Source organism: Eptesicus fuscus, chromosome 13, assembly GCF_027574615.1.
Source record: "Eptesicus fuscus isolate TK198812 chromosome 13, DD_ASM_mEF_20220401, whole genome shotgun sequence".
Classification (NCBI taxonomy): Eukaryota; Metazoa; Chordata; class Mammalia; order Chiroptera; family Vespertilionidae; genus Eptesicus; species Eptesicus fuscus.
In genome coordinates this window covers 78,725,738-78,752,392 of record NC_072485.1, presented here as the reverse complement: position 1 = coordinate 78,752,392, position 26,655 = coordinate 78,725,738, and the positions used below count along the sequence as shown (strand labels likewise).

Sequence of the window (26,655 nt, the reverse complement as noted above, 5' to 3'; positions counted from 1 at the left end):
GGGATAGAGAGCTAGAAACATCGACCAGCTGCCTCCTGCACACCCCCCACCGGGGGTGTGCCCGCAACCAATGTACATGTCCTTGACCGGAATCAAACCTGGGACCTTTCAGTCCGCAGACCTACTCTCTATCCACTGAGCCAAACCGGTTTCGGCGGATTTTTGTTATTTTTGTTCACTGCTCTATTCTTGGTGTTGCCCACATGGTAGATAATCAATAAAATTTGTAGAATGAGTTTGTAGGCAAATATTTCCCTGAGTTTGTTACATGGATTTGTTTTTTATGTCTTCTGCCATGCAAAATCTTTATTTATATACATCCGTCGGTTTTGAAAAATTTTCTTTTATTTTTTTTTAAAAGGCTCAACTTTTGCTGCCTCAAGGACCACTCTTTTGACCTAATTTTTTATTTTATTAAACTTATGTGGAAAATTTCAAACATACACAAGGCTACATCTCATTAACCCTCGCTTGTCAATCCTTAAAGGCAGAGACGTGCTCTTATTTTCCACGTCTCCAGAGTCGGCCAGGACCTCAGCAACCTCAGAGAATGTGTTTCTAAAGAATGAACTAATGGTACGAGGGTTTTCCCCGGGCAGAGGCCCCTCAGATGCCCTCAGATCGCCCTGCCCAGGCCTGGAGGCGGTAGTTCCGGAAGCCGTGAAGGCGTTTGTTTGTCCTGGCTTTTCCTGCCAGGCCAGGCCTTCCCGCGGACACGTTTTCTGTCACCTCTAGACGCGGGTTTGGCCTAAAGCTGCCAGAATGGGAGAAGCTCTGACTTCCGACTGAACCAAGTTTTCCATTGGGGCCTGGGGATTCCAGCTCCACCCGGGGCAGAGGCAGCTTCTAGGACTAGGCCGCTCGGCTGCCGACGCTCGCGTACCCACACCTCCGACCCTCCTTTCCCCCTCCCCTCGGCAGTGGCGGTTGGTCGCGCGCCGTCGTCCTTCTCCCACCCCTCCGTTAACGAGCGGGCGCTAGGCCCTCTGGGATTGGCTGTGTCTGTGTACAATCTTTCTTAGACTCTCTGATTGGCTGCAGAACGCGCGGAATGGGAGCCCTGATTGGCTGTATTAGAGCGCCTGCGCGGCGGGGTTCTCAGTCGCCAGCCATTCCTGGGAGGACTGCCGGGTGGCCAGACGTTTCGCTTGTCGCTTGCGGAGAGGTCCCGGCTCTCCGGGAAGGCGGCTGCGGCGGCAAAATGAAGATATTCGTGGGAAACGTCGATGGAGCGGATACGACGCCGGAGGAGCTGGCAGCCCTCTTCGCGCCCTACGGCACAGTCATGAGCTGCGCCGTCATGAAACAGTTCGCCTTCGTGCACATGCGCGAGAACGCGGGCGCGCTGCGCGCCATCGAGGCCCTGCATGGCCACGAGCTGCGGCCTGGGCGCGCGCTCGTGGTGGAGATGTCGCGCCCACGGCCTCTTAACACTTGGAAGATTTTCGTGGGCAATGTGTCGGCTGCATGCACGAGTCAGGAATTGCGTAGCCTTTTTGAGCGCCGCGGACGCGTCATCGAGTGTGACGTGGTGAAAGGTAACGCGGAGGCGCGCTTGGGGGCGGGCGCGCGCGGGGCACGCTGCTTGTTAGCCACGCCCCTTTCCCGGGGGTCGGTCACTGCGCGGGGGGGTGGGGGGGCAGGGGGGAAGAGTCCGCGGGAGCGAGGCCGGAGTTGTTGGGGGCGCGATGGGTAGAATCAACCTCCTCCCCTGCGGCCTAGGCACCATTCACAAAACGGGAGGAAGCGGCTCTGGGTGGGAGCCGCGGCCAATGGCCGAGCTACGGGGCTGGGGACGCGCCTGAGAGACTTGCTAGTGTACCGGGGGCGCGCCTTCCACTGTTCTTCTGGGCCTGGCACCGAGCGGAAATTGGGAAGTGACGGGCACAAGCCGGATCACGGATCGGGGAAGATCGCTCCACTTCCCCAGACGTCGGTCAGAGCGTGGGAAGAGGGAAAAGGTGGGGGCTGGCGCCCCAAGACCACCCTCGTGTACCCTCCTGGTGAATGCTCTCGAGCGGAAGGTAACGGGGCCCTTTGACGTTTCTTGGGCTGGGATCTGTTTAGTATTTTGTGGCATGGGGTTCTTATGGGTATAGCTACTCGTGGGGGGCCCCTTGCTAACCACTTTGGCCTTTCAGTATTGTTAGGTGGGTTAGGCGTGGCAACTCTGCGCTTTCCAGCACCCTCAAATTAGTTTTTTTCCCCCTTTGGACTCGATTTTACATCTATATACTGGAAATCCCGACTTTTCGAATGTGGAAGGAAGCTTATTTTATGAAGGCCCCTTCTCCGTAGACTAATTTGCCAAACCTGTGCCCCAGGGCAGTATCATTCTTCTATAAGCTTGGTGATTTTGCATGGGGACATACTCGGTGGCTGAGGGAAAACATGGGAAGGGGCCTGTGAGAGGTCTTCCTTAAACGTTGGCTAAACATATTTACTTACTAGTTGACTTTGCTCGACTAGTCTAATCCTCAGGGCAGATCCCTGAGTTTGCCTTTTAAACTTTGAGAAAAATGTATCACCATAGTTTAGGCCCGACCTCCATTTTGGAAGCTAGTTGATTTTTTAAAAATCAGAGTGTGGGTTCTTATTCCCTAAGCTCTTTTTATTTTATGTTGGCAGGGTTTGGTGGGACAGCCCTTGTGTATGTGGCTAGTCTCTGCTCCACTTGGGAACAGATCAGAGTTAACTTTGCCCTGCTATCTTTGAGGATGCGACCTGGGAGTATCTGATGCCCCGCTCCTGGTGTTGAATTCATACGTGCTCATAACCCTGTGTGAGAAATTTTGAGGATAGGGAAGAAATGTGGGTGCAGGTGCTTATTCATTTCCACTAAGATACTTTATTTGCTGTCCTGGAGAGGCACATCTTTTGGGCCATCCCTTGTCCTTTCTGTAACTGGGAAATGTAAAGGATTGTCGTCTCCACTCCTAGGGTCAGTTATTTGTTCTGCATTAATACTACATTCTATTTTCCTCAACTCAGGTTATGCAAGTCCACGACTATCCGGATTCAGGCTTTCCTGCTGGGTGCTCTGAGGCAGGCTGAACGGTGCATGGATTTTTGCTTTTGTGTAGAGTGAAAGAGGAGGAAGGGCCTCAGATTGGGCACCTGGCCGGGAAATGGATGGGAGTATGTGTGGCTCATTATGAGAATTCTGTGTTTAATTGACCTATTTTATTTTATTTTTGTGTGGTTGTTAGGCAGGATGGCTACGAGATTGGAGTCTAGAAACTGGCATCTTCAGGGGCAGTTTCCATGGGACTCATTGGTCAAGATGCTTGCTTTCAGGTGGTAGAGAAAGTAGAAAATTTGCTTGGACAGACACTTAAGTGGCAGTGGAAGGCAGGGTGAAATGTAAACCATGCGGTTTTTAGAACTCTTGGCTTTAGAATGAAAGTTTTGTGCGTCTTGTCCCTTTGTAAACATTTGATTAACAGAAATGCCTTGATTTCCTCAGGGAGTGGTAGTCAGCTGTTCTTTGTAGTTATGCAGATATGTAACACCTCCTGATAGACATTGATATAAGGGACTATGGGAAAGATTTTAGCATGATATACTTCACTGATGCCTTTCTATGCCTTTGGGATGAAGGAAAGTGAAGTTTTAAGTTGGGAATGTAGAAAAAACTAGCTCTGGCTCTATAAATAGCTTATTTCTTGGGCTGGGAATGGGCATTTTATTGAATCTTATGTTGGCTGTCAGACCTTGGAAAAGCACAAGAAACTTGGCATAGCACAGGACAACCAGTTCTGTTTTATTTTATAGGGGGAAAAACAGTTGCTTGGTTACCCAGGACCTTAGATACGATTTGATTTGTAGAGTAAAAATCTCTAGCAACAGTGGATTACAACCACTTTCCACAGCTATCTTCTATTGGGTGTAGAAGGATGAAGAAAGAGAATCAGTCCCTGACAGCTAGGAACCATTTAGACTTCAGGGAGGTCTAAAAGGCAGGAGAGGAAACTGTTTCCTATCCCTTTTTGTGTGTGTGCATTCTTTTCTCCTATACATAGCTCTGTAGTTTCAAGTTAGAGATTTTTACTCTTAGGATAAGAACGCTCATTTTTCTGGATTCTGTTAACTTGGTACTAGGAGAATTGTAATGCCACCAGATAATCAGGAGAGCTCTCTAAAACATTGCTTGCTATTCCCTTTATTTTTTATTTTTATTTTTTATTTATTTATTTTTTTAAAAATATATTTTATTGATTTTTTACAGAGAGGAAGAGAGAGGGCTAGAGAGTTAGAAACATCGATGAGAGAGAAACATCGATCAGCTGCCTCCTGCACACCCCCTACTTCTGTTAACTTGGTACTAGGAGAATTGTAATGCCACCAGATAATCAGGAGAGCTCTCTAAAACATTGCTTGCTATTCCCTTTATTTTTTATTTTTATTTTTTATTTATTTATTTTTTTTAAATATATTTTATTGATTTTTTACAGAGAGGAAGAGAGAGGGCTAGAGAGTTAGAAACATCGATGAGAGAGAAACATCGATCAGCTGCGATGTTTATTTATATACATCCGTCGGTTTTGAAAAATTTATATACATAGCTCTGTAGTTTCAAGTTAGAGATTTTTACTCTTAGGATAAGAACGCTCATTTTTCTGGATTCTGTTAACTTGGTACTAGGAGAATTGTAATGCCACCAGATAATCAGGAGAGCTCTCTAAAACATTGCTTGCTATTCCCTTTATTTTTTATTTTTATTTTTTATTTATTTATTTTTTTAAAAATATATTTTATTGATTTTTTACAGAGAGGAAGAGAGAGGGCTAGAGAGTTAGAAACATCGATGAGAGAGAAACATCGATCAGCTGCCTCCTGCACACCCCCTACTTCTGTTAACTTGGTACTAGGAGAATTGTAATGCCACCAGATAATCAGGAGAGCTCTCTAAAACATTGCTTGCTATTCCCTTTATTTTTTATTTTTATTTTTTATTTATTTATTTTTTTTTAAATATATTTTATTGATTTTTTACAGAGAGGAAGAGAGAGGGCTAGAGAGTTAGAAACATCGATGAGAGAGAAACATCGATCAGCTGCCTCCTGCACACCCCCTACTGGGGATGTGCCCGCAACCAAGGTACATGCCCTTGACCGGAATCGAACCTGGGACCTTTCAGTCCGCAGGCCGACGCTCTATCCACTGAGCCAAACCGGTTTCGGCGCTATTCCCTTTAAATGCAGTGTGTTTCCTTCATAGGTCACTGTTCCTTGAACTAGCTCTCTAGGTTAGATGGGTCTTTGGAGTTCTCTAGGTCTCTGTTTTTTCTTTCTTGTCCTAGGAGTAGTTGGGTTCCCGGAATCTTTGATAGGGTTAGGTCTATGCTTGGCTGTTCACTGATAGGATTGGTTAGCCTGATATGATTGAGTCATTTGGACAACCTATTCCCTCCAATATCAGGCTTAGGAAATTTCTGATATAAACTGGTTATAATTGTATCTGATGGCTTTAAAAAATGAGTTGTATAGCTCTGGTGGGCGGTCAATGGAATTGTACATGTGAAAGCTCAATTTTCAAATTTCACAACTTGGTCTCTTAAGAAAACCTGACTAAGTAGGGAGTAGACAGTTCTGTTGTTCTTGTAAACCCATTGAAACTTTTTTGTTGGGTGTTTATTTCCCTAGCTCATTCTAGTCTCAGGTTAGCCTGGAATATAGTATGGTTCTTTACTATTCCCTCACAGTGCTGGGAGGTTTTTCCCCCATTCTCCTTAATCTGCCTTACAAGCTCCTGCTTTCTGCTTGCCGTTGTATTCTCCAGTTGTATTCTCATGAGGGTCAGCTCATTCTCTGCTTTTAAAGAGATTTCCAACCACCAGCATCTATTTTTTGCTCACTCTACCCAAAGTGGAGGTGAGAGATCAGAGGACAATTCTGGTGGTGTCCTCTGGCTAGGCCAAAAGGAATACTTTTTAAAAATATATGTTTATTGATGAGAGAGAGAGACAGATAGACACAGGAAGAAAGAAACATCTCGGCTACTTCCCCTACGCGCGGTGGCTGGGGATCCAAATCACGACCTAGGTATGTGCCCTGACGGAATCAAACCAGCAGCCTTTTGGTGTATGGGATGATGCTCCAACCAACTGAGCCACCGATCAGGTTTGGAAAGGAAGAATTTTGCTTTTCAAGGAATCAGGTTCTGGCCATGGGGGTGTGAAGACTGAGAGTGTGATAGTTCAATTTGTACTTTTATCATCTCTGGCCAGTTCCAAGTTTACACGTACAGGTGGCATTGTGTCTCTTGTGTTTTATTAGAGATGGAAGATAATATTCTGTAGGGAAATAAGACTGTAGTTATTCCTAGGATTGAATTATCATAATCCTTTATCATGTAGTTATTTTTACTTTACAAGGCGCTTGTATCTTCTCTCTCTCTTTTTAAATTGATTTGAGAGAGAGGAAGGGAGAGGGATATATAGAGAGAAACATTGATGAGAGAGAACCATCGATTTGCTGTCTCTTGCATGTCCCTTACTGGGGATCGAGCCTGCAACGCAGGCATGTGCCCTGACCAGGAATCAACTGGTGACCTCTTGGTTCATTGGTCAATGCTCAATCACTGAGCTTTACTGGCTGGGCTTATCTTCTCATTTGAATCTCCTAATTCTGAGGTAGATAGGACAGATTAGTCAGAGAAATAATATATAAGTCCTTTAAGAGCTTATAGGAAGTCAGTGATATTTGGGACTGTAACTAAAGACTTTTAGGTCCTAGCCCAGGATTCCTTGTGCAATACCATAATTCTGACTTGCACCTGTTGATTAAATTTTATTCTCATTTGTATGTGAGTCGGTTGGTGGTATTGCGTTAGATTTAGGGAAATGACTTGCTCTATAGAGGCAGCAAGAGAGGGCATCCCAGTATGAAAGTTTCTAGAAATTAGGACACTTATTTACGGCCATTAAAAATAATTCTTATCTTTAAGAATGGAACTTTAGTAATTTCATCCAGGTAGTTCTCCATTTCCTAAACTGATATGAGAGGGATGGGCTCCTGGTACTTGGACTGTATCTTAAAGTAGCCATAGGTCCAGATGTTAACTGCATGGCTTTATTTCCCACAAGCATGATCTTATCACTGTTCTTCATATCCTGCTTACACTACTATGGTTTGTGAGTTTGAATATGATAAAGAATTTCTTCCCACTCCTTCCTCTCCTAAAATTTTCTTTCTATGTGGTAGATACATGGGTCTTTGAGGTCAACATCCGATTTAAAAAAAAAAATTGGTATTGATTTCAGAAAGGAAGGGATAAGGAGAGAGAAACATCAGTAATAGATAATCATTGATCAGCTGCCTCCTGCACACCCTACACTGGCGATCAAGCCCATAATTGAACCTGGTTCATAGGTCAACACTCAACCACTGGGCCGCACCAGCCAAGCAAAATCAACGTCCTATTTTAGAGCCTATCCCACCACAGCTCACTCAGATCCTGAATGAGGACCTCAAGGGTAATTTGTTTAGCAGAGCCTGCTTGCTGTAGTAATTGCAGCTTTTTGCCTTAAAGCTGAGAACCAAGTCTTTCCTGTGAACGGAGGAGACTTGGGCCTGAACTCAGCCAGGAGGCTTGGTTTGCATTCCCACACCTTGTTGATTTACATGGGGTCCAGCTTCTCCCCTTTCTAGTCATATTATTATACAGTCCTGCCTTATTCATTGACTTCTTAGGAATAGACTCTGTGTAGTGACTGGTATGGAAAGTTGGGATTCTGTTCATGGCTCTAACACATTTTGATTTGGGGTCAGCCATATAAATTCTCACCTGTAAAATGGGGTAAATGATCCTTTGTCCTGCCTACCTCACAGGATTGTCGTGAGGTCCTGTGCACGAAAGTGCTTTGGAAACTGGGAAGTACTTTGGGAAAAGGGGAGATCATATTAGAATTTCATGCACTGTGCATTGCAGTCTAGCTCTTTTGCCTTAATTGGACCCTAGGCTGAGACATGAATCATGTCAAGACATAGTAGTCATTTCCATTGTTTGAGTATTAAGCCTCAAAGGTGAGCTGTAGTGTTTGGTGACCTTGGGTTAGAGAATACTGAATAATTGAGTGGTCCAGGCACCCTTTTGCGTTTTTGCGTTTTGGTTTATACTTACAGGAGCTGTGAAGATTTTTATCCTGTGTTGCAGTTCATCTTTGCTCTTTCTTCTCTCACCAGGAAGTTGGGTGAGGTGGCAGGGGAAAGGGAAGAATGGGGAGAAGGCCAAAGGCAAAGGTGGCTGCTTGGGACAGTCAGAAGCTTTGTATATGGGAGTCACATTTTATGACCTAACTCCTGGAGAGGAGGGTTTGGAGGCCTGGAGATAGTTGGCAACAGCTGGGTGCTGTTGCTGTGTCCAATTTGGGGCCCACTGGGTAGCATGCCCTGCCTCCCTAATTGCTAACCCTCTGTCTGCTGCTTTATCAGACTACGCGTTTGTTCACATGGAGAAGGAAGCAGATGCCAAAGCCGCCATCGCGCAGCTCAACGGCAAAGAAGTGAAGGGCAAGCGCATCAACGTGGAACTCTCAACCAAGGGTCAGAAGAAGGGGCCTGGCCTGGCTATCCAGTCTGGGGACAAGACCAAGAAACCAGGGGCTGGGGATACGGCATTCCCTGGAGCTGGTGGCTTCTCTGCCACCTTCGACTACCAGCAGGCTTTTGGCAACAGCACTGGTGGCTTTGATGGGCAAGCCCGTCAGCCCACACCACCCTTCTTTGGTCGCGACCGCAGCCCCCTGCGCCGTTCACCTCCCCGAGCCTCCTATGTGGCTCCTCTGACGGCCCAGCCAGCCACCTACAGGGCCCAGCCCTCAGTGTCACTGGGAGCTGCCTACAGGGCTCAGCCTTCTGCCTCTTTGGGTGTCGGCTATCGGACTCAGCCCATGACAGCCCAGGCAGCCTCTTACCGCGCTCAGCCCTCTGTCTCCCTTGGGGCCCCATACAGGGGCCAGTTGGCCAGCCCTAGCTCCCAATCTGCTGCAGCTTCCTCGCTTGGCCCATATGGTGGAGCCCAGCCCTCGGCCCTTTCCTCCTATGGGGGTCAGGCAGCTGCAGCTTCCTCACTCAACTCCTATGGGGCGCAGGGCTCCTCCCTGGCCTCCTATGCTAACCAGCCATCCTCTTATGGCGCACAGGCTGCCTCTTCCTATGGGGTTCGTGCGGCTGCCTCCTCCTACAACACCCAGGGAGCAGCTTCCTCCCTAGGCTCCTACGGGGCCCAGGCAGCCTCCTATGGGGCCCAGTCTGCAGCCTCCTCACTGGCTTATGGGGCCCAGGCAGCTTCTTACAATGCCCAGGCCTCAGCCTCTTATAATGCACAGTCTGCCCCATATGCTGCACAACAGGCTGCTTCCTACTCTTCCCAGCCTGCTGCCTACGTGGCACAGCCAGGTACAGCTGCTGCCTATGCCAGCCAGCCAGCTGCCTACGCTGCACAAGCCGCTACCCCAATGGCTGGATCCTATGGGGCCCAGCCAGTTGTTCAGACACAACTGAATAGTTATGGGGCTCAAGCATCAATGGGCCTATCAGGCTCCTATGGGGCTCAGTCAGCTGCTGCGGCCACTGGCTCCTATGGTGCTGCAGCTGCATACGGGGCCCAGCCTTCTGCCACCCTGGCAGGTCCTTACCGCACTCAGTCATCAGCCTCATTGGCTGCTTCTTATGCTGCCCAGCAGCATCCCCAGGCTGCTGCCTCCTACCGTGGCCAGCCAGGCAATGCCTATGATGGGGCAGGCCAGCCGTCTGCAGCCTACTTATCCATGTCCCAGGGGGCCGTTGCCAACGCCAACAGCACCCCGCCGCCCTATGAGCGTACCCGCCTCTCCCCACCCCGGGCCAGCTACGACGATCCCTACAAAAAGGCTGTCGCCATGTCGAAAAGGTACTGTATGCCCCCCTGCCTCTGCCCCCAGCTGGGGCTTAGGTCAAGGGGCTGAGGTTGGCATGGGAGGGAAACTGGAGCCATCGGTCCCTCCCTTGATCTTGTCTATTCCCGTGGGATGTCCAAAGGCTGAAGGGGATGATGTGTGTGAACTTTCCTGGTCACCAAGGTTCAGGTGGAGCCTAGTGCTCAGCCTGGGGTGGTACCAGCTAGTCAGGCTGGGAAAAGTGTCACATGTCTAGGCTAGCCCCAGCTGCCATTGGAGCTACGGCCTGCAGGACTGTGGCCTACAGCCTTTCCCACCGTCTGGAGGATCCTTAAGCCTGTTATGTGGTTGTCCTGGCTTTGGTGGGGGTAGGTTTGAAAGAGGAGTCCCTTTGGCACTCATTGGCTGAAGGCAAGGTGTATGAGGTGCGTCCACTCTGTGGGAAGTAGGGGACCTTGCTTTCGTCCGCCGTTCTGTTGGTAAACAACCACGGTCTTTCTGTACAGGACCCAAGGGTGGGGATAGTTTGTGGTTTGGGATATAGACCAAAATGCACCTTGGCCAGTTCAGAAGGGAGGGCTTCAGTGGCGGGCTTGGTTTCCCACTGAGTTGAACCAGGCTTGATTTCTTGCCCTGGATAGGGTGATGAGCCTTCTGACAAATTCTTGTTGGAAACCAGTGTGATCACACCCTCCCTATCCCCATTGGCATCTCCCCCATGCCCACCTGGAGCCCTCCCCTCAATTGTCTCATTCACCAACTGTCTTCTTCTCTCGACTAGGTATGGTTCCGACCGGCGTTTAGCCGAGCTCTCTGATTACCGCCGTTTATCAGAGTCGCAGCTTTCGTTCCGCCGCTCGCCGACAAAGTCCTCGCTGGATTACCGTCGCCTGCCCGATGCTCATTCCGATTACGCACGCTATTCGGGCTCCTATAATGATTACCTGCGGGCAGCTCAAATGCACTCTGGCTACCAGCGCCGCATGTAGGGCCGTCCTGGGATGGGGCATTACTGGGAGGGAAGGAGAGAAGTGGGGTAGGGTGCAGACCCGGGTTAAAACCACTGGCCCATACCTCTCCCATTTGTGGTTTTTCATCCCCTCTACCATGTGGGCCTTCCCCAGGAGATGATCCTTTTGAGTGTTTGGTAGTAACCTACTTTGTTCCTTCGCCTCAGCAGCAAATCTTGCTACTGGCTCTAGATCTGCGGTTTCCCCTGCCTCCCATCTACCCAGGATGGGAGTTTCTTTTATGTTTTTATTTTTTCCTGGCTCCCTTTTATTTTTGTGCGCGATATTTAAGGTTGTCTGGATGGGGAATCAACCTGCAGCTGAGGTCGCGGCGCCTTTTTCTTTTTAGATATGAGGGAGGCCAGGAAAGGGTTAGCCTAACCATTTCCTATACGCCAAGCTGTGCCAGCAGTCCAGGGGACCCTGTCTGTCCCTCTAGACTGTGTTGAGACTGAGTTCCTGCTGGGATAGTCAGTTGGTTTATGTCCAAATTCCTACCGACTCCTGATGTTCTAGCTGATGCTGAGCCGCACAGTCCCACTTCCCTATCTCCCCAAGTAGGTGGTGTTAGAAAAACTTAATTTTTTTTCCCTTTTGTATGGACTACAAATAAAACTTGGGGCAATTTGCAGTTTGGAAACCTGGTTGTCATTGTCTTGATTGCACTCAGTTTCAGAGGAGCCAGTTTGACATCCAGGAAGACATGATGGCCAAAGGGAAGGCAGCCACAGAACCCAGGGCAGATGAGGAAGGGGATTTGACATGGAAATTAGAAAGATTTCTCTTCTGCCCGGAGGGATTTAGCTCTTAGTCTGTCGTCCTGCTAGTCTGCCATCCTTAAGGATGGATTGTTCAGACCAACTTGCTTAGGCTTCTTCAGCCCTCAACTTGATTTAATCACACCCCAATGCAGAAAATGTGTTGCCCATTTTTCTCTGCTGTGCTTGACCATTTTCCTTGACTTGTTTCCAGTTGAGAAACAACCTGTGCTGCAGCAGGGTGGTTCTGGGGTTTGGCTTCTCAAGTGAGAAGTGGGGAAAGGGGCTGCTTTGGTGCTTATGAGACTAGTGGATCCTTCAGGCCGTGGGCTCAAGTGACTCCTGGGACTGGGAATGGAAGGGAGCCAGTAGTGGGGTGGGGGTAATGTTGCTGTCTGATACTGCCCTGTGGTTGGAGAAAGGAGGGACACTTGGAAGAAGGTACGAGAGATTCTGGTCACAGACCTGGTATTTTGCCTGTTGAACATCACCATGGCGTGTCCTTCCTGCGTCCTGCCCACCCCCTATCATCATGGTCACCTGAGACTCACCTTGCCTATCTCCATTTACCAGGGTTTCCAGATGTTTACTTGCTGGGTTTATATTTGAAGCTGTCATGACAGACAGACTCTGGGAATGGGTTGAGGTGCAAACATAACCAAGTAGGGATGCTGGAATTAAAGACCATTTCTATACTTTACTCAAGTGCTGGAAGTTGAGAGGACCTGGCTAAAAACTAGGGGATTCCAGCCAGGGATAAGATGGGAGGCTCATGTTTAATGATGGATGATTGGAAGAAGAATGGTTGGATAGGGTGATAACAGGACAACCTACTGGTGTTCCTTTGGGTAAGGCAATTTTGGGGAGGTGTGTATATCAAGTGGAGTTCAGGTGGGTTCTCTTATGCCTTCTTCACTGGCTTCTTGTGAATTTGCCTGTGACAGAGTAGTTTTCCCCAGATGTTCTCTTCCCTCTGCCCATGGGCAAAAGCAAATGGATGATCTTTATAACCATGAGCTCTTGTGGATGCTTACTAGGGTAATCTCGGGGTACTGGGACCATAACTCTTTTTTTTTTTTTTTTTCCTGCTCACTGCTTTGCCTTCAGGTGCTTCGCTGCTCCTTTTAATTTCTTTGCAGGACTGGGGTGGGGGGCAGGTTGCTAGTTTTCTTCTCACTTTTGTGCACTGAGGGTGGGTGATCTGAGGGTTTAGCTAACAAGCTTAGCTCTGGTTGTTACCCTGGAAAATGGAGAGTTGATTGATTATAGGGCTGTGATTGTGGCCTGTGTATTTGTAATGTTTGTCAATGTGGCTTTCTGTCTTCCTTTCTCCAGTGAGGGTTCCTATGAAAAGCTGCTTAATGTGCTCTTGGGGCCAGTGTTGATGTTCTGTATTGTTAGCCCAAATTCCTCAGGTTGACCTGGCCTAGATGATCACTCTGCCTGTCATCTTTAGTGCTGATGCCCTTGCTGCCTCAGCCCCGAGGCTTCTCATTGTTTAAGCCAGAAGGAGCTACAATTATTTGTCACTTTCCTCTTTCTTGCAGATTGTTTTAAAATTCTCTCTCCTCTTAAATTATGCCACCTGTGTTCACCCTATTGCCCATTCATGCTTTGCTTTTTGTGGATTTCTGATTTTCAGGGTCCTATAACTTGGAGATGGTTGGGTTGAGTGAATAGGAGGACAGACATTTGTGTTTTGGGAAGAGGGGTAGGGAATATGGGCTCCCAACATCCTTCAGATCTTTGCACTTTTGTATCTATCACCTCTACAACTTGGAGAAGTTTTAGTTCATTTATGCCTGGAACAAGACCACGTAGAGGCTTCCAGCCTCATCAACCTGCTTTTTGAGGTTTGGACCTTGTTTGGAATTCTGTCTGGGGTAGACCTGGGGTCCCACCCCTGTTACTGGAGATAATGGGATTATCACTGGATGGTCATGTGATATCCCTATGGGTAGGCAACCTTTCTAGTCATGCCTATCAGTTAAGCTACGTGGAAGTCCATACACAGACTGTTGGTTCTCTGGTCATATTGTTCTATTAAGCCAAGTAAGCTGACTAATGTGGGATGGCTGAAGTTATAATGAAAATAAATGTCCTAGATTTATGGACTGATATGCTACTTAATGTGGGTAATAGAGAAGATAAGATGGGTGGCAGGTGGAAAATGTAAATTCACCCAAATTCTATAGGTCATAAAGGAGCCCTGGTCGGATAGCTCAGTTGGTTAGTGCGTCATCCCAATGTGGGTTTGATCCCTTATCAGGACACATACAAGAGTCAACCAATGAATGCATACATAAGTGGAACAAAAAATCTATGTCTCTAAAAAAAACAGTAAAGGTTAAAAAATAAAAACGTCATAAAAGTAGAATCTGGAGTTCCTGGAAAAAAGAATTCTTAAATGACTTAGTTCTTTACGTCTAGCTCTAAGTCATTTGAAATACTGTGTCTGTCATGCTGGAAATACAGTATTTAGGTAACTGAGCCCTTGGACTGACCTTGAGGAATTTATAGTCCGAGGGAAGCAAGATCTACTTTAATGAGCTAGTTCCAGTAATAAGCAATGCTAAGGGAGTGATAAGTTAAGAAGGAGAAGATGGGGCAGTCAGTTATTAGAGAAAACTTTCTGGAGTTAGGATTTGATTTGAAAACTAACTTGGCACCGAGAGAATGACTAAGGGGTGTTGGCTCTAAAATTAATTTTCCTGAGTTTGAATCCTGGTTCTACCACTTAGCTGTGTGATCTTGAACATGTCAGGAACTCTACCTCAGTTTTTTCATCTATAAAATGGGGATAATAGCTAACATTTATTGAAGCATGGGCTTTTCATATATTAACTTAATTGCAACCCAAATGCATTAGATATTCCTAAACCTGTTTTATAAATGGATAAGTTGAGGCTCTAGTTAAGTAACTTTTCTTAAGATCATATGGTTAGAAAGTAGTGGATCAAGGAGTTGAACCATCCAGGACTTGTAAACATTAGGATAATACTACTGTTGGAAGGATCAAATGAGAACATGTCACAAGTCTAGGTCCTCCTATATAGTCACTGCTCATTATGTGCTATCCATCTCATAGAAATGAGTTAGAACATTCTAGGGAGTTGGGATGGCCTATAGTGGAGCACACAGCTGAGCAAAGGAATTTGGATGTAGTTGTGCAATATATTGAGTAACAGTGAAGGCAGTGGATTTATTTTTATTGATTTCACAGAGGAAGGGAGAGAGAGTGATAGAAACTTTAATGATGAGAGAGAATCATTGATCAGCTGCCTCCTGCACACCCCCTACTGTGGGGATCTAGTCCTCAACCCGGGCATGTGCCTTTGGCCAAAATCGAACCTGGGACCCTTTAGTCCACAGGCCAATGCTCTATCCACTGAGCCAAACCAGCTAGGGCAAGGCAGTGGATTTTGTAGCGCAAGGTACCTAGGAGTGATGTAGGTCACTAGACCACACCAGATTGGGCCACTTCCATTCTCGGGCAACAGTGTTCATTGTCTTGGGAACAGAGTCTCCTGGATATGGAGAGGAAAGGTAATGGGCTTGCGAATACCTTAAGGGGAGGCTAAGAGTGTGTAGCTGGGAGTGGGATTGGAGCTCCCTCTGAACCTCCCTGAAGAATACTGGTTTTTAATTTGAGCTCTTATTAGACTAGTAGCTCATTTCTGGACTAGGAGCCAGTTATTTACTAGGTGTATAAATGATATTTTCCCCTAAGGGTATGAAATTAACAGATTGCTTACTCATATTTGAGTGAATTTTAACTGATACCACCAGTGTTTCCCTCCCTAAATTTGGATTTGTCCCTTGTTTTCCTTTCAAGAGTCCAGGCTCCAGGTTCTTTCATTCCATCAAGATCTGCAGCCAGAACATATAATTATGCTTAACTCTAACAGAACACCAGGTTTCTAGGTGACTTTGGACAAGTCAGTTTACTTTTTAGGGGCTTAGTAACCTGATCAGCAAATTATAAATAAAATGGCATCTACATGTTTCAGACAAGGTACTTTTAAAACATCCCATTCAATCCCATTTTCTATAGTTGAGGTGGTAAGGTAGAAGATTTGGACTAGATGTCTTTAGTTAAAACTTTAATGGAAAAATAAAAATAGAAATTCTTTAATCGTTTTTCAGGTACAAACATTAAGCTCCTTTAATACTTGGTAAAATACAGTTGGTTAGATGAACATTATGGAAACACTTGAGCTATAACTTTTCCTGCCTAAAGCTTCGTTTGCAGCATTTGTCAAGTTGGTAATCCTGGTGATGAAAAGCTGTAGCATAGGTTACCTCCTGGCTTTGGGGCACCTGCTTGGTTTTTATTTATTTTTAAAATGTATTTTTATTGATTTCAGAGAAAGGGAGAAGGGAGAGAGAGAAATAGAAACATCAATGATGAGAGAAAATCATTGATGTGCTGCCTCCTAAACTCTCCCCTACTCGGGATTGAGCCCACAACATCGGCATGTGCCCTTGACTGGAATCAAACCCGGGGCCCTTCAGTTCGCAGTCTAATGCTCTATCCACTGAGCTAAACCAGCTAGGGTGCACCTGCTTGTTTTTAGAAATAAGTATACATCTTAAGCTGATATTAACTGAAAATCCAGTCATTTCTTTTGGTTATCAAGAAGTTAACACAAATTCATTCATTCATTTGTTAACTTAGTCAACAAGTTTGAGTACCCACCATGTGTCAGATGCCATTCTATCACTGGATATAGGGAATAAGAATAGATCCTGTCTTTATAGAACAAGTATTTGCTTGAGACAGGTGAGAGGAGGGCAGAAGATGAATAAACAAGTAGGATTTCAAGTGGATTTGAAGTATTTGGAAAAATAACTTGGATTCATGGGATAGAGTGCCAAGGTAGGGTTGGAGTAGGGAAATGTCTTTAGATGGGTGGAGAGTGAAGACCCTGGAGAAAGAGCATTACAGTCTGAGGTGGGGACAAAAGGCAAGTGCGCTGGAACATAGTTGGGAGTGGTAGTGAGGAGTGTGTGTGTTGGGGCGGGGGGTGGGGGTTGGTTGTTAAAGAGATTGGGATATTCTGGCAAGAACCAGATTGGGTAGGGTGAGTTTGAAAGTTTTCAAATTGCAATGGGATTTAAAAAGTAGGGGGATGATTTAATGTGGTTTACTGAGTTGGAGAACTTGGAAAAGGAAACACATGTAACAACCTAGAGACCTTTCAGAAGGTAAATCAAATATTTGGTTTGGGAAATGGGATTGGGCAGTGGTTTTACAATCTGGCTTAAATTGTGATCCTGAGAATATATTCCTAATCTCCTGCGGACTTGGAGAGATTACTAGTTTTATAGAGTTGATTTCATATATACTTTGGGATTTTGGAAGAAAGTTCATGTCCAGGGCAGTTGGGACACATATTTTGGAAGATCAAACTGAGAGGTGCTGAGAGGATTTTTTTACCTGATATATTTCCCTGTCCAGATGATTTGTAACCACCCCTGATGCTGGCCCCTCCACAATGTGGGCACACTTGCAGCTGACCAACATGGAGTTGCTTTTCTTCTTCACTGATCATACGGCATTTACTCAGTATCAGCATCACAGTCCACAATGAAAATGGATCAATATTAGTGACCACCACACGTGTGAATGTTGCAGTTTGGGGGTTTTAGGTGCTTACCTTTTCCCACTCTAGAATAAGTGATTGTCCAGTTTTCCACCATTTGATTTTGGAGTCATGTCAGGGTTTTTGTTATATATATATATTTCAGAGAGGAGGGGGGAGAGAGAAACAATGGTGACAGTCATTGATCCGCTGCCTCCTGCACGATCCCCCACCAGGGATCAAGCCTGCAACCCGGGCATGGGAATCGATGCTCAACCACACCGGCAGGGCTTATGTCAGGTTTTAAAACCCATTTTCCAAAACCTTGCTTTGCCTTTCTCTTTATGACCCCACCCCTTTTTGGGGGGACTGCTTTGGGTGGTAGTATGTTCTGTTGTCATTTCCACTCCTGATGATCCCTTTCCTCCTAAACAATTCACTGATTTTATCATGTTTTATGTTCTTCCACCCCGTATTTGTCATTCCCCTCTTATTAACTCTTTAAAAGCTGCCTTGCAGAGGGGTCATTGCTTGCACAATGAATATGGGGTTATGTGAAGAAGCCAGAGGACGAGAAAGAAAATGTGACGAGGGAACTGGACCCTCTGAAGAATGTTTTGATTGTATTGTTTGTAGCTGGTTGTGATTAGGCTCTTCTCTCTAAGGTCCATTCTAGGATTTTAAACTTACAGCTCTGGCTGATGGCACCCAATAAAATAAAAAAACAAAAAACTTTTCTGCTCCAGTTTTTTCTCAGGGCAGGGTGGGGTGTTTTCTCAATTTCCATGGCCGAAGACACAGAAGTTGCTTCTTCATCTTGGACTCCAGGAGGCTGGTTCCTCGGGGGAAACTTGACTTCTTTAACTTCTCAGCGTCTCCTGAGTAACGCAGCCCCAACCAGGCCGATCTTTGGGCCATTACCCCGTAATTGAACCTGCGTCCATTAACCGTTTAGGTTAACCATAGGTTCCTTTTATTACCACCTATGAACATAGTTTTAATTTAGGGGAGCTCCGGGACTCCAGGGCAACAGGATGGATCTTGGTCAAAGGAGGAGGTTGATTTCTTAAAAGTGAAACGCTTCGTTATTACCGACTTTTGGGTCTGCATAAAGGTCTGGTCGGCAACATCCGGGCTGCAAGGGGTGTTTTGGGAAGTTAGAGGGAGAAATTTGGAGTAGAAGGCAAAATAGCGTGGAATACTGTCGGGGTGTGCACGAGGAAGTGGCGAAATGAAGCTTAACAAAGTTGGCGCCCTGAAGCTAAAGACGGCCACACCTGGGCCCTAACTCGCTCACCTAATGGCGGGTCGAGCCCTGCGGGCATACCCCACGTTCGTAGTTCCTCCCGCAAGCCAACCTCTTACCCAATCAGTGACTTCGGCTTCGCGAGGTTGGTGCTCATTGGCTTTCGCCTAAGAACTTGGCGTTACTGACGTTTCCACCTCTTCCCGGCCTCTCAGGTAATTGGCGTTCATACCAACCAATCAGGAAGAGGATCTGCGCAAACGCCTGCCTTTTACTTTACTGAGGGGCCAATCGGTGGTAGGCTCACCTCCCCCTTTCTACCCAGAGTCTGCTGCGACTGCCGCCATTTTAGCGTTTTGTCAGAAGCATCGGCGCCGCGAGGAAGAGTTCCTGCTGATTCCCGTGCGGGTGAGAGACTCCGACTCCCTCCACTGTCTTTATTTTGATCTGTTAAATCTTCTCTCACTCCCTTGGGCTTCAGGAGTATCCTAGTGGGGTCGTGGCCTCCGCGCCGGTAACAGCCTATTTCGGTGCTCGGCATTTCGCGGTAAGCGTAGAGCGTCCCTTCCCCCCACGACCTCCCCCGAGAATACCTTGCTCTCTCCCACCCTGCCCTGTATCCGACTTGGTTCGGCTTCTTGCCTCGAGGTTTCCACCGCGATAACCGCGCTTCCCGTAGACTTCGGGGTAGCAAACCCAGCTCGAGAATTTTTCTGGCCCTGAGACATTGGTGTCTGGCTCATGAGTATGGAGCCCCCTTTTTCTGGCCGCGCATTTCTCCGTTCTGCAGGAGCCCGGGGAGAGGCGTTCCGAACGCACTCCAGCGCTTCCCGTACTTTTCTCACCCCCTCGCTTCTGGCCCTAGTCAGCCCGCTCACTCCTTCCAAAGGAAACTCTAAACCCTAGCTATTGTAAGGCCCGCTTTCCCGGAAATGGTGGCTACTCGGTTATGAGAAGAGCCGATTCATAATTTCAGGCGGTCAATCCAGCCAGCCAGTAGTTAGACCTTTGTTTTCTGACTCTCCTTATAATGGATAGAAAGCCCAGTTCCCCAGTTCCCGTAGCGCTGCGCTTATGCTTTCATTTCCATTCCCGTTTGAAACTCTCTCTTATCAAATCCTTTGTGTATTAGGGCCCCTCTGTTACACTCATCTCATTCTTAGTAGGTCAGTAGCCGGTACCGTAGGGGCCTCCTTATTCCCACTTCCCTTTGTTATTGTTTGGAGATGGTTTTGTGAGAGAGGGAACCCTGTTTGGAAACATTTGTTAGAGCGAAAGAAGATGACAGTATTCTTTTTTTAATTTGGTGTGGGCCTGAGGTCTTGTTAAAATTGTTTCTTCTCATCCAGGCAGTGTCGAGATGGTAAAGCTGTTCATCGGAAACCTGCCCCGGGAGGCCACAGAGCAGGAGATCCGCACACTCTTTGAGCAGTATGGGAAGGTGCTGGAATGTGACATCATTAAGAACTATGGCTTTGTGCACATAGAGGACAAAACGGCGGCAGAAGATGCCATCCGCAACCTGCACCACTACAAGCTGCACGGGGTGAACATCAATGTGGAAGCCAGCAAGAATAAGAGCAAAACCTCCACAAAGTTACATGTGGGCAACATCAGTCCCACTTGTACCAACAAAGAGCTTCGGGCCAAGTTTGAGGAGTACGGTCCGGTCATCGAATGTGACATCGTGAAAGATTATGCCTTCGTACACATGGAGCGGGCAGAGGATGCGGTCGAGGCCATCAGGGGCCTCGACAACACAGAGTTTCAAGGTGAACCACCCTCTTTGGGAAGAGGGCTGAACACAGGCTGTGTGCAGAAAATAGGTTGGGTCAGTAAAGGGTGGGTTTGGGCTAGAGAAATACAGCTGGTGGCTGGTGGCTGGTGGTAAAATTAAGGAATGAACCTGAAGAGAATGCTTGGGATTTCGAGGCTTTACCTTAGGCAAATCAAGACTCTGGGAGGAAAAGCCACTTGGCTTTAGTTTGGAGCCCCTAAGGCTTTTTTTTTTTTTTTTTTTGCCTGTTAGTGCAGCAGTCCTTTCTTCTGAAGATTTGTCCAGTGAGGTTGTCTTGGGGGGGGGGGGGGGGGCGGGGGGCGGGTAGCAGAGCACATTGCAGTTTTTCACTCTGAATTTATTGCCTCAGCATAGTACAGGCATACCTCGGAGATACTCAGTTCAGTTCCAGACCATTGCAATAAAGGGAGTCAAATCGAGTTGCAATCTTTTTGGTGGTGGAGAGTTTTCAATTTGAAAAAAAGAAAAAATATTTGAAAGCATGATAAAGCAAGGTATGCCTGTATCAGAATTATGCATCATTTTTTATTCGAAGAAACTGGCAAAAGCTGCTTCAGCAACACATTTAAGAGTAGAATCCCTGTTAAACTCTCCACCTCATCCCAATTTATAATTTTTCAGTAAAGATGATTAGTCTTTAGATAATTGGTGTCTTTTTAAAAAAATATATATTTTTATTGATTTCAGAGAGGGAGAGAGAGAAATAGAAACATCAATGATGAGAGAGAATCATTGGCTGCCTCCTGCACACCTCCACTGGGGACTGAGCACGCAAGCCTGCAACCCAGGCATGTGCCCTTGACCGGAATCGAACCTGGAACCCTTCAGGTGTCTTTAAAGGGCTATGGTTGCTCCTGGTGCTGTTACCAAGATTTTCTGTTTTGAAGATGAGGCCACTCCACAATTAAAAGGCTAATTTCAGGATTTCTGAGGAGGAGGTATTGAGATTTGGGGGGAAGGCAGTATTGGCTATGTTTTTTCACTGGTTGCGGGGGGGTGGGGGGGGTGGACTTTTAAAGTCCTTCATGAAGAAAGTACTTTCATGAATAGATGGGTGACTAGATGGATTGTTTTAGTGTGCCTGGAGGGCAGTATGAGTGATGCTGTGGACTGTCACTGTATTTGGAAGGTGTCTCTTCTTGGTTTAAGATCTAATCTTCTGTGCCAAGAGTGGCAGTCATGAAGGGGGTGGTAACCACGGTGAGTTAACTCTTCTTTCACCCCCTTTGGGCCCCCAATGTCAAAAAAGAGCCCTTTTCCTTTGATTGTAACTGCTTCCAAATTATTGGGTTATTCCCACAACTCCTTGCTACACTTTCAACCTACATTCCAACCTTTTTAGTCCAAACCAGGTAGTGGCTGCTGCTTTTCCTGAGAACTTCTCTTTTTAAGAGTAATTGCTGCTATCTTTGCTGTTTATTTCCCTCAAATTGGACTTTTCTTAGAGCTGGAGGTCTGATCATCATTCCCCCAAGTAATCGTGGGTGTTGCTGTGCATTAATTATTAAGGAGAAATGTCACAGGTCTCTAGAGTTTAGTTTGTTTTCCTTTTTAATTGGTAAGTTGAGAATTATTTTGTGTCAACAACTTAATTGGGAGAAAACGCTGCTCTTGTGGAGGATTTGTGGTCTGATACCTAATTTTTGGACACTCTTATACTTAAGTGCAGTCATAGAAGAGGTGGTGGTGTCTGCTTGTAGCAGTTATGTGTAAGGAGGTACAGTAGATTGATTCAGGACAAATCCTTTAGCATCTGAACTCTAGGCTCTCTGCTACCTATACTTATTCTTGTCCTATTTTTCTTACTATTTGCCATTCTCCTTAATGCTGCCTCGTAGAGTTTTATGTAGAATAACATTTTATATTAGTGGTCCTTTCCCATTTCAGTTTCTCAATATTGGGTATATAGCTGACCCTTGAACAACACGAGGCTTAGGGCTGCTGGCCCACTCCACAGTCGAAAATCCTAGTATAATTTCAGTTGGCCTTCTGCATAAGTGTATTCCCATCCTCAGTTGAAAATACAGTTGGCTCTTGGGACAATACTAGTTTGAATTTTGTGGACATAAGGGGGCCCATGCAGTTCAAACCCATTTTGTTAAAGGGTTGAACTGTATTGTTTGTCATAAAAAATACAGATTTTTATTTTTAAATATATTTTATTGATTTTTTACAGAGAGGAAGGGAGAGGGATAGAGAGCTAAAAACATCCATGAGAGAGAAACATCGATTAGCTGCCTTCACACCCCCCACTGGGGATGTGCCAGCAACCAAGGTACATGCCCCTGACTAGAATCGAACCTGGGACCCTTCAGTCCGCAGACTGATACTCTATCCACTGAGCCAAACCGGTCAGGGCCAACATACAGATATTTTAAAAACTAGCTTATCTCAGGACATTTAATAATGATCTTATATATCTTGGATGTACTTGGTTGGTTCCTTGGTTACACTTATTCTATTTTGTTAAGATTACAAAGTAGCCCTGTGGGCAAATGCCAGAGGGACACAGGTGTTAGCACCTTAAAGTACTCATATATTTAATTGCATATCTTAACTCTTAACCTGCAACCTACACTTACCAATGTGTAACCAGGGCTTTTATAGTATTTTGGTCCTTTCACCTCTTTTCCATTTTCTAGCCTCACATAACCTAATTTTAAGTTTGCAGGTGAAATTGTGTATTTACTATTTTCTGTAATGTTAGATGAACAGATGACCTGTTGACTCTCCCCTGGTTCTGACCATTCACTTCTTTGACATCTGCATGTTTGGTTGCATCACAGCCAGTTAGAAAGTTTTTGCTGGACTTTTGCTTACCATTAAATTGGTAGATCATGTTAGGTGGAAACTGTTTCTGTGAAAAGTTTTAAAAGTTAAACTTTTTTTAAAAAATTTAAACTTTTAGAGAAAAATGTTTTTGTTGTTGCTTTCTTTTTTGTTAGGTTTTCAGAAGTGATAGTTTGCATTTCTGAATGCATATTGTAGGTTTGGCAAATAATAGTAATAAGTGCATATTCTAAGAATCTCAGATCCCTAGTTTAAGGGGGAAAAGTACCTTAACCTTGCTAAAATGAACAGATTGGTCCACCGACTAATATTACTGGTTATTCACTTTTCACATCCTCCCTTCCATATTTTTCATAATCTTTTTAAAAATTCAGGCAACTTGTGAACTCCCTGCCCTGTTTCCTTTGATTCCACTAGGGGTCATCTAAGTTGTCAGATTGTCAGGTATCCTTGTTAGGATGAATAGCAGAACCAGTTAATGAGTGGGCAGTCCTTCAACTTGTATTTCACTCTTTCTTCCCCCAGTTCATGAGTGTTTTCCCCCAAAATCTGAAAATCGCCTATCACACTCAGTGATCAAGTCTGGATCAGTCTCTGTTAGGGGTAGCTTTAGAGTCTTATTTTATTCCCTCTGATTTTGGAGAGGGCGGAAGTCGGGGGGGGGGGGGGGGACTAGTCTTTGCATTCCTTTGCTTAATGAAATCAGAGCCTTTGATAGTGAAGATGGAAGTTCCAGAATCTTGCTGAGCAATCTTGTGGTTTCTTTTGACATTCATTGGTCCACTGTTCAGAGGAGTTTTTGTACACAGCTACTTGGTATAGAATGAGATACTTGTTTTTGTGCAAGAGTGGTTTCTTAAGCATTACACTAGTGTTAGGTGTTAGAGTGGAAACATTTCTTCATCTAATCTTTGTCTGAAATCAGGCCACTATACTAAATTTATTTATTGGACTTTAAAAAAAATCTGGCATTGAGTCCTGCATTAGCATTGTGTAGGTAAAGCCATTGCTATGACCAGTGTCGGGGGTAGGGGCTGGGGCTATGACTAAGAGTGATAGCAACCCTTCTTGCGTCTGTTTCTTCAAGGCAAACGAATGCACGTGCAGTTGTCCACCAGCCGGCTTAGGACTGCGCCCGGGATGGGAGACCAGAGCGGCTGCTATCGGTGCGGGAAAGAGGGGCACTGGTCCAAAGAGTGTCCGATAGATCGTTCGGGCCGAGTGGCAGACTTTACCGAGCAATATAATGAGCAATACGGAGCAGTGCGTACACCTTACACCATGAGCTATGGGGATTCATTGTATTACAACAACGCATACGGAGCGCTCGATGCCTACTACAAGCGCTGCCGTGCTGCCCGGTCCTATGAGGCAGTGGCGGCTGCAGCTGCCTCCGCGTATAATTACGCAGAGCAGACCTTGTCCCAGCTGCCACAAGTCCAGAACACAACCATGGCCAATCACCTCACCTCCACCTCTCTCGATCCCTACGATAGACACCTGTTGCCGACCTCAGGAGCTGCTGCTACAGCCGCTGCTGCTGCAGCAGCCGCTGCTGCTGTTACTGCAGCTTCCACTTCATATTACGGGCGGGATCGGAGCCCCCTGCGTCGCGCTACAGCCCCAGTCCCCACTGTTGGAGAGGGCTACGGTTACGGGCATGACAATCAGTTGTCCCAAGCTTCAGCAGCCGCGCGGAATTCCCTGTACAACATGGCCCGGTATGAGCGGGAGCAGTACGCAGATCGGGCGCAGTACGCAGATCGGGCGCAGTATGCAGACCGAGCGCAGTACGCAGATCGGGCGCAGTACGCAGATCGGGCGCGGTATTCAGCCTTTTAAAGCTTGAGGTGAGAGCGGTGGGGTGTCACCTGTTCTGGTTTTGCCGTCCCTCCTACAGCCTAAAGGCTCCAGTTAGGCTGCTCTGCTTGCTTGCTTTTGCAGGGTTAAGGTAAGGTTATTAGCATGGTTCAGAGGCTAGGAAAAAGTCCTAACTAGTTAACTTTCTGAAATATGTAAACACCCTTACCACTCATGGCTATTTTTCCAGGGATCCTGGTAGTGGGAGTCAATCTGATTCTTTGTCTGGAAAAACAGAATGGTGTGATGAATCTTGGGTCACACCTATGTGCTATAAATGAACTGAAACTAAGACCCAGACATTTAGACTAAGGTGTGTTGTTTTTTTTCAGAGCCTTTGTTGAAATTCCTAGGTATTACTAAGGTCTGCAAGTTTCCTGTTCTGCTTTGTAATGTGTGAAAGGTCTGATATGACCTGTAGTGATAAAATCAATAACTGCATAGTTAACTGGTCATCACTGCTCAAGTCCCAGTTACTATGAAGACTACCCAAATGGCATCATCACAATCTTGAAGCAGCATATTTCTGACATTCCTGAACAGTTCACCCACTATGAACTTTATAAAAAAACCTTATTTTATGTTAGGTTGGGGCAGAGAGGAGAAAAGGTATCTTTAATTAATTAATTATTTTTTATTTTTAAAAAATATATTTTATTGATTTTTCACAGAAAGGAAGGGAGAAGGATAGAGAGCTAGAAACATCGATCAGCTGCCTCCTGCACACCCACTACCGGGGATGTGCCCGCAACCAATGTACATGCCCTTGACCGGAATCGAACCTGGGACCTTTTAGTCCACAGACCAACGCTCTATCCACTGAGCCAAACCGGTTTCGGCGGTATCTTTAATTTATAAAATTGAGTTCAATAAGGAATCTGGGGCATATACTCAAACCCCCTTCTCCACGCAGCTCAAGATTCATTTCCTGAAGAGTGCACCCATTCCATTGCTTTATCTTAGAATCTATCCTGTAGGAACCTGTTTACTTTGTTGTACAAACTGTCCCCACAGGGTTAGATTTGACATCTCTCCACTTCTTAAAGATAGATAATATGTGTACACACCTGTTAATTTTATTCTCCAGAGTTGGGAGCTTTGCTTTAAGCCAGTGATTCTCAATCCATATGCTCAAGACTTTTAAAAACACATAATACCTGACTATTTAATCAGGGGCACTGACCTCTTTTCCCTTAGATCAGTGGTCGCCAACTGGTGGTCCATGAGGTCCAAAAGGTTGGCGACCGCTGCCTTAGATGGTCAAATAATAAAAAAAATAACAGCACAATGATAATTGTCCAGGGTGAATGAATCAAAATTATACCTTTATTTTTTGTCAGATGGACAAAAAGTACATTTTTTGGTGTGCCACAGAATTTTAGTAATTAGTTTATGTGTGCCATGAGCTGAAAATCGCTGCCTTAACTAGATCACTCCCTTCATCTTCCCACTAGTTACGGGCATTTAATCCTCTTGAACAACCAGCTCTACCTTGAGTCCTCTGGCGTTTTCCTATATCTGCACATTTTGAGTGCCATGATCCATTTGGTTTTACTTGAGAATATTGTGATGCTTGCCAGCTTGGGCTCTAGGTGTTTGAGATTGCTGTTGTATTAAAGGGTGATTCATAATGCCCTTTTGTTTTGAGTATTCCCCAGTGTGCCCCAGACATTGGGCAGAAGGTATATAACTTGCCTAGGGTTAAAGGTAGGAAATTATTCAGGGCTG

At 45.9% G+C, this 26,655-nt stretch overlaps 2 protein-coding genes across 17 annotated transcripts in view; both read left to right on the top strand.

Moving 5' to 3' along the window:
- The first annotated feature begins 1,042 nt into the window (after window positions 1–1,042).
- On the top strand, window positions 1,043–18,772 carry RBM14 (RNA binding motif protein 14). Of its 12 annotated transcripts, XR_008558044.1 has the most exons (4): window positions 1,072–1,538; window positions 8,436–8,546; window positions 9,782–9,894; window positions 10,662–10,744. XR_008558044.1 is itself a non-coding variant. In XM_054725889.1 (3 exons), exons 1-2 carry the CDS (start codon window positions 1,202–1,204, stop codon window positions 3,042–3,044), a joined length of 390 nt encoding a protein of 129 aa, XP_054581864.1. In that variant the 5' UTR covers window positions 1,055–1,201; the 3' UTR covers window positions 3,045–3,057; window positions 8,436–8,473. The 12 variants fall into 12 exon arrangements, 10 of the variants coding, with proteins under 10 accessions (XP_054581861.1, XP_054581864.1, XP_054581863.1 ...); XM_054725889.1 differs by lacking the exons at window positions 9,782–9,894; window positions 10,662–10,744 and adding an exon at window positions 2,992–3,057 and having other exon boundaries at window positions 1,055–1,538; window positions 8,436–8,473; XM_054725887.1 differs by lacking the exon at window positions 9,782–9,894 and having other exon boundaries at window positions 1,071–1,538; window positions 10,662–10,779.
- Window positions 18,773–18,799: 27 nt separating this feature from the next.
- Window positions 18,800–26,655, top strand: part of LOC103290942 (RNA-binding protein 4) — a 26,430-nt gene continuing 18,574 nt past the window's right edge. For 3 of the 5 annotated variants that reach the window (XR_008558046.1, XR_008558047.1, XM_054725894.1), the window contains exons 1-2: window positions 18,800–18,887; window positions 19,829–20,251. Coding sequence is in view for 3 of the 5 variants with exons in the window: in XM_054725894.1 (XP_054581869.1) it covers window positions 19,840–20,251 (412 nt within the window). In the remaining 2 variants the exon portion in view is untranslated. Of the gene's footprint in view, window positions 18,888–19,828; window positions 20,252–24,154; window positions 24,918–26,655 lie in introns of all 5 variants that reach the window. The other 2 variants (XM_008146890.3, XM_054725895.1) reach the window with 2 other exon arrangements.

Excerpts from the sequence above, each read along its gene's own strand:
- RBM14 (XM_008146892.3), top strand. The coding sequence starts at position 1,202 with ATGAAGATATTCGTGGGAAACGTCGATGGAGCGGATACGACGCCGGAG. Across the intron at positions 1,539-8,435 it reads CGAGTGTGACGTGGTGAAAG|ACTACGCGTTTGTTCACATG; the intron begins GTAACGCGGAGG and ends CTGCTTTATCAG. Across the intron at positions 9,895-10,661 it reads GCTGTCGCCATGTCGAAAAG|GTATGGTTCCGACCGGCGTT; the intron begins GTACTGTATGCC and ends TCTCTCGACTAG.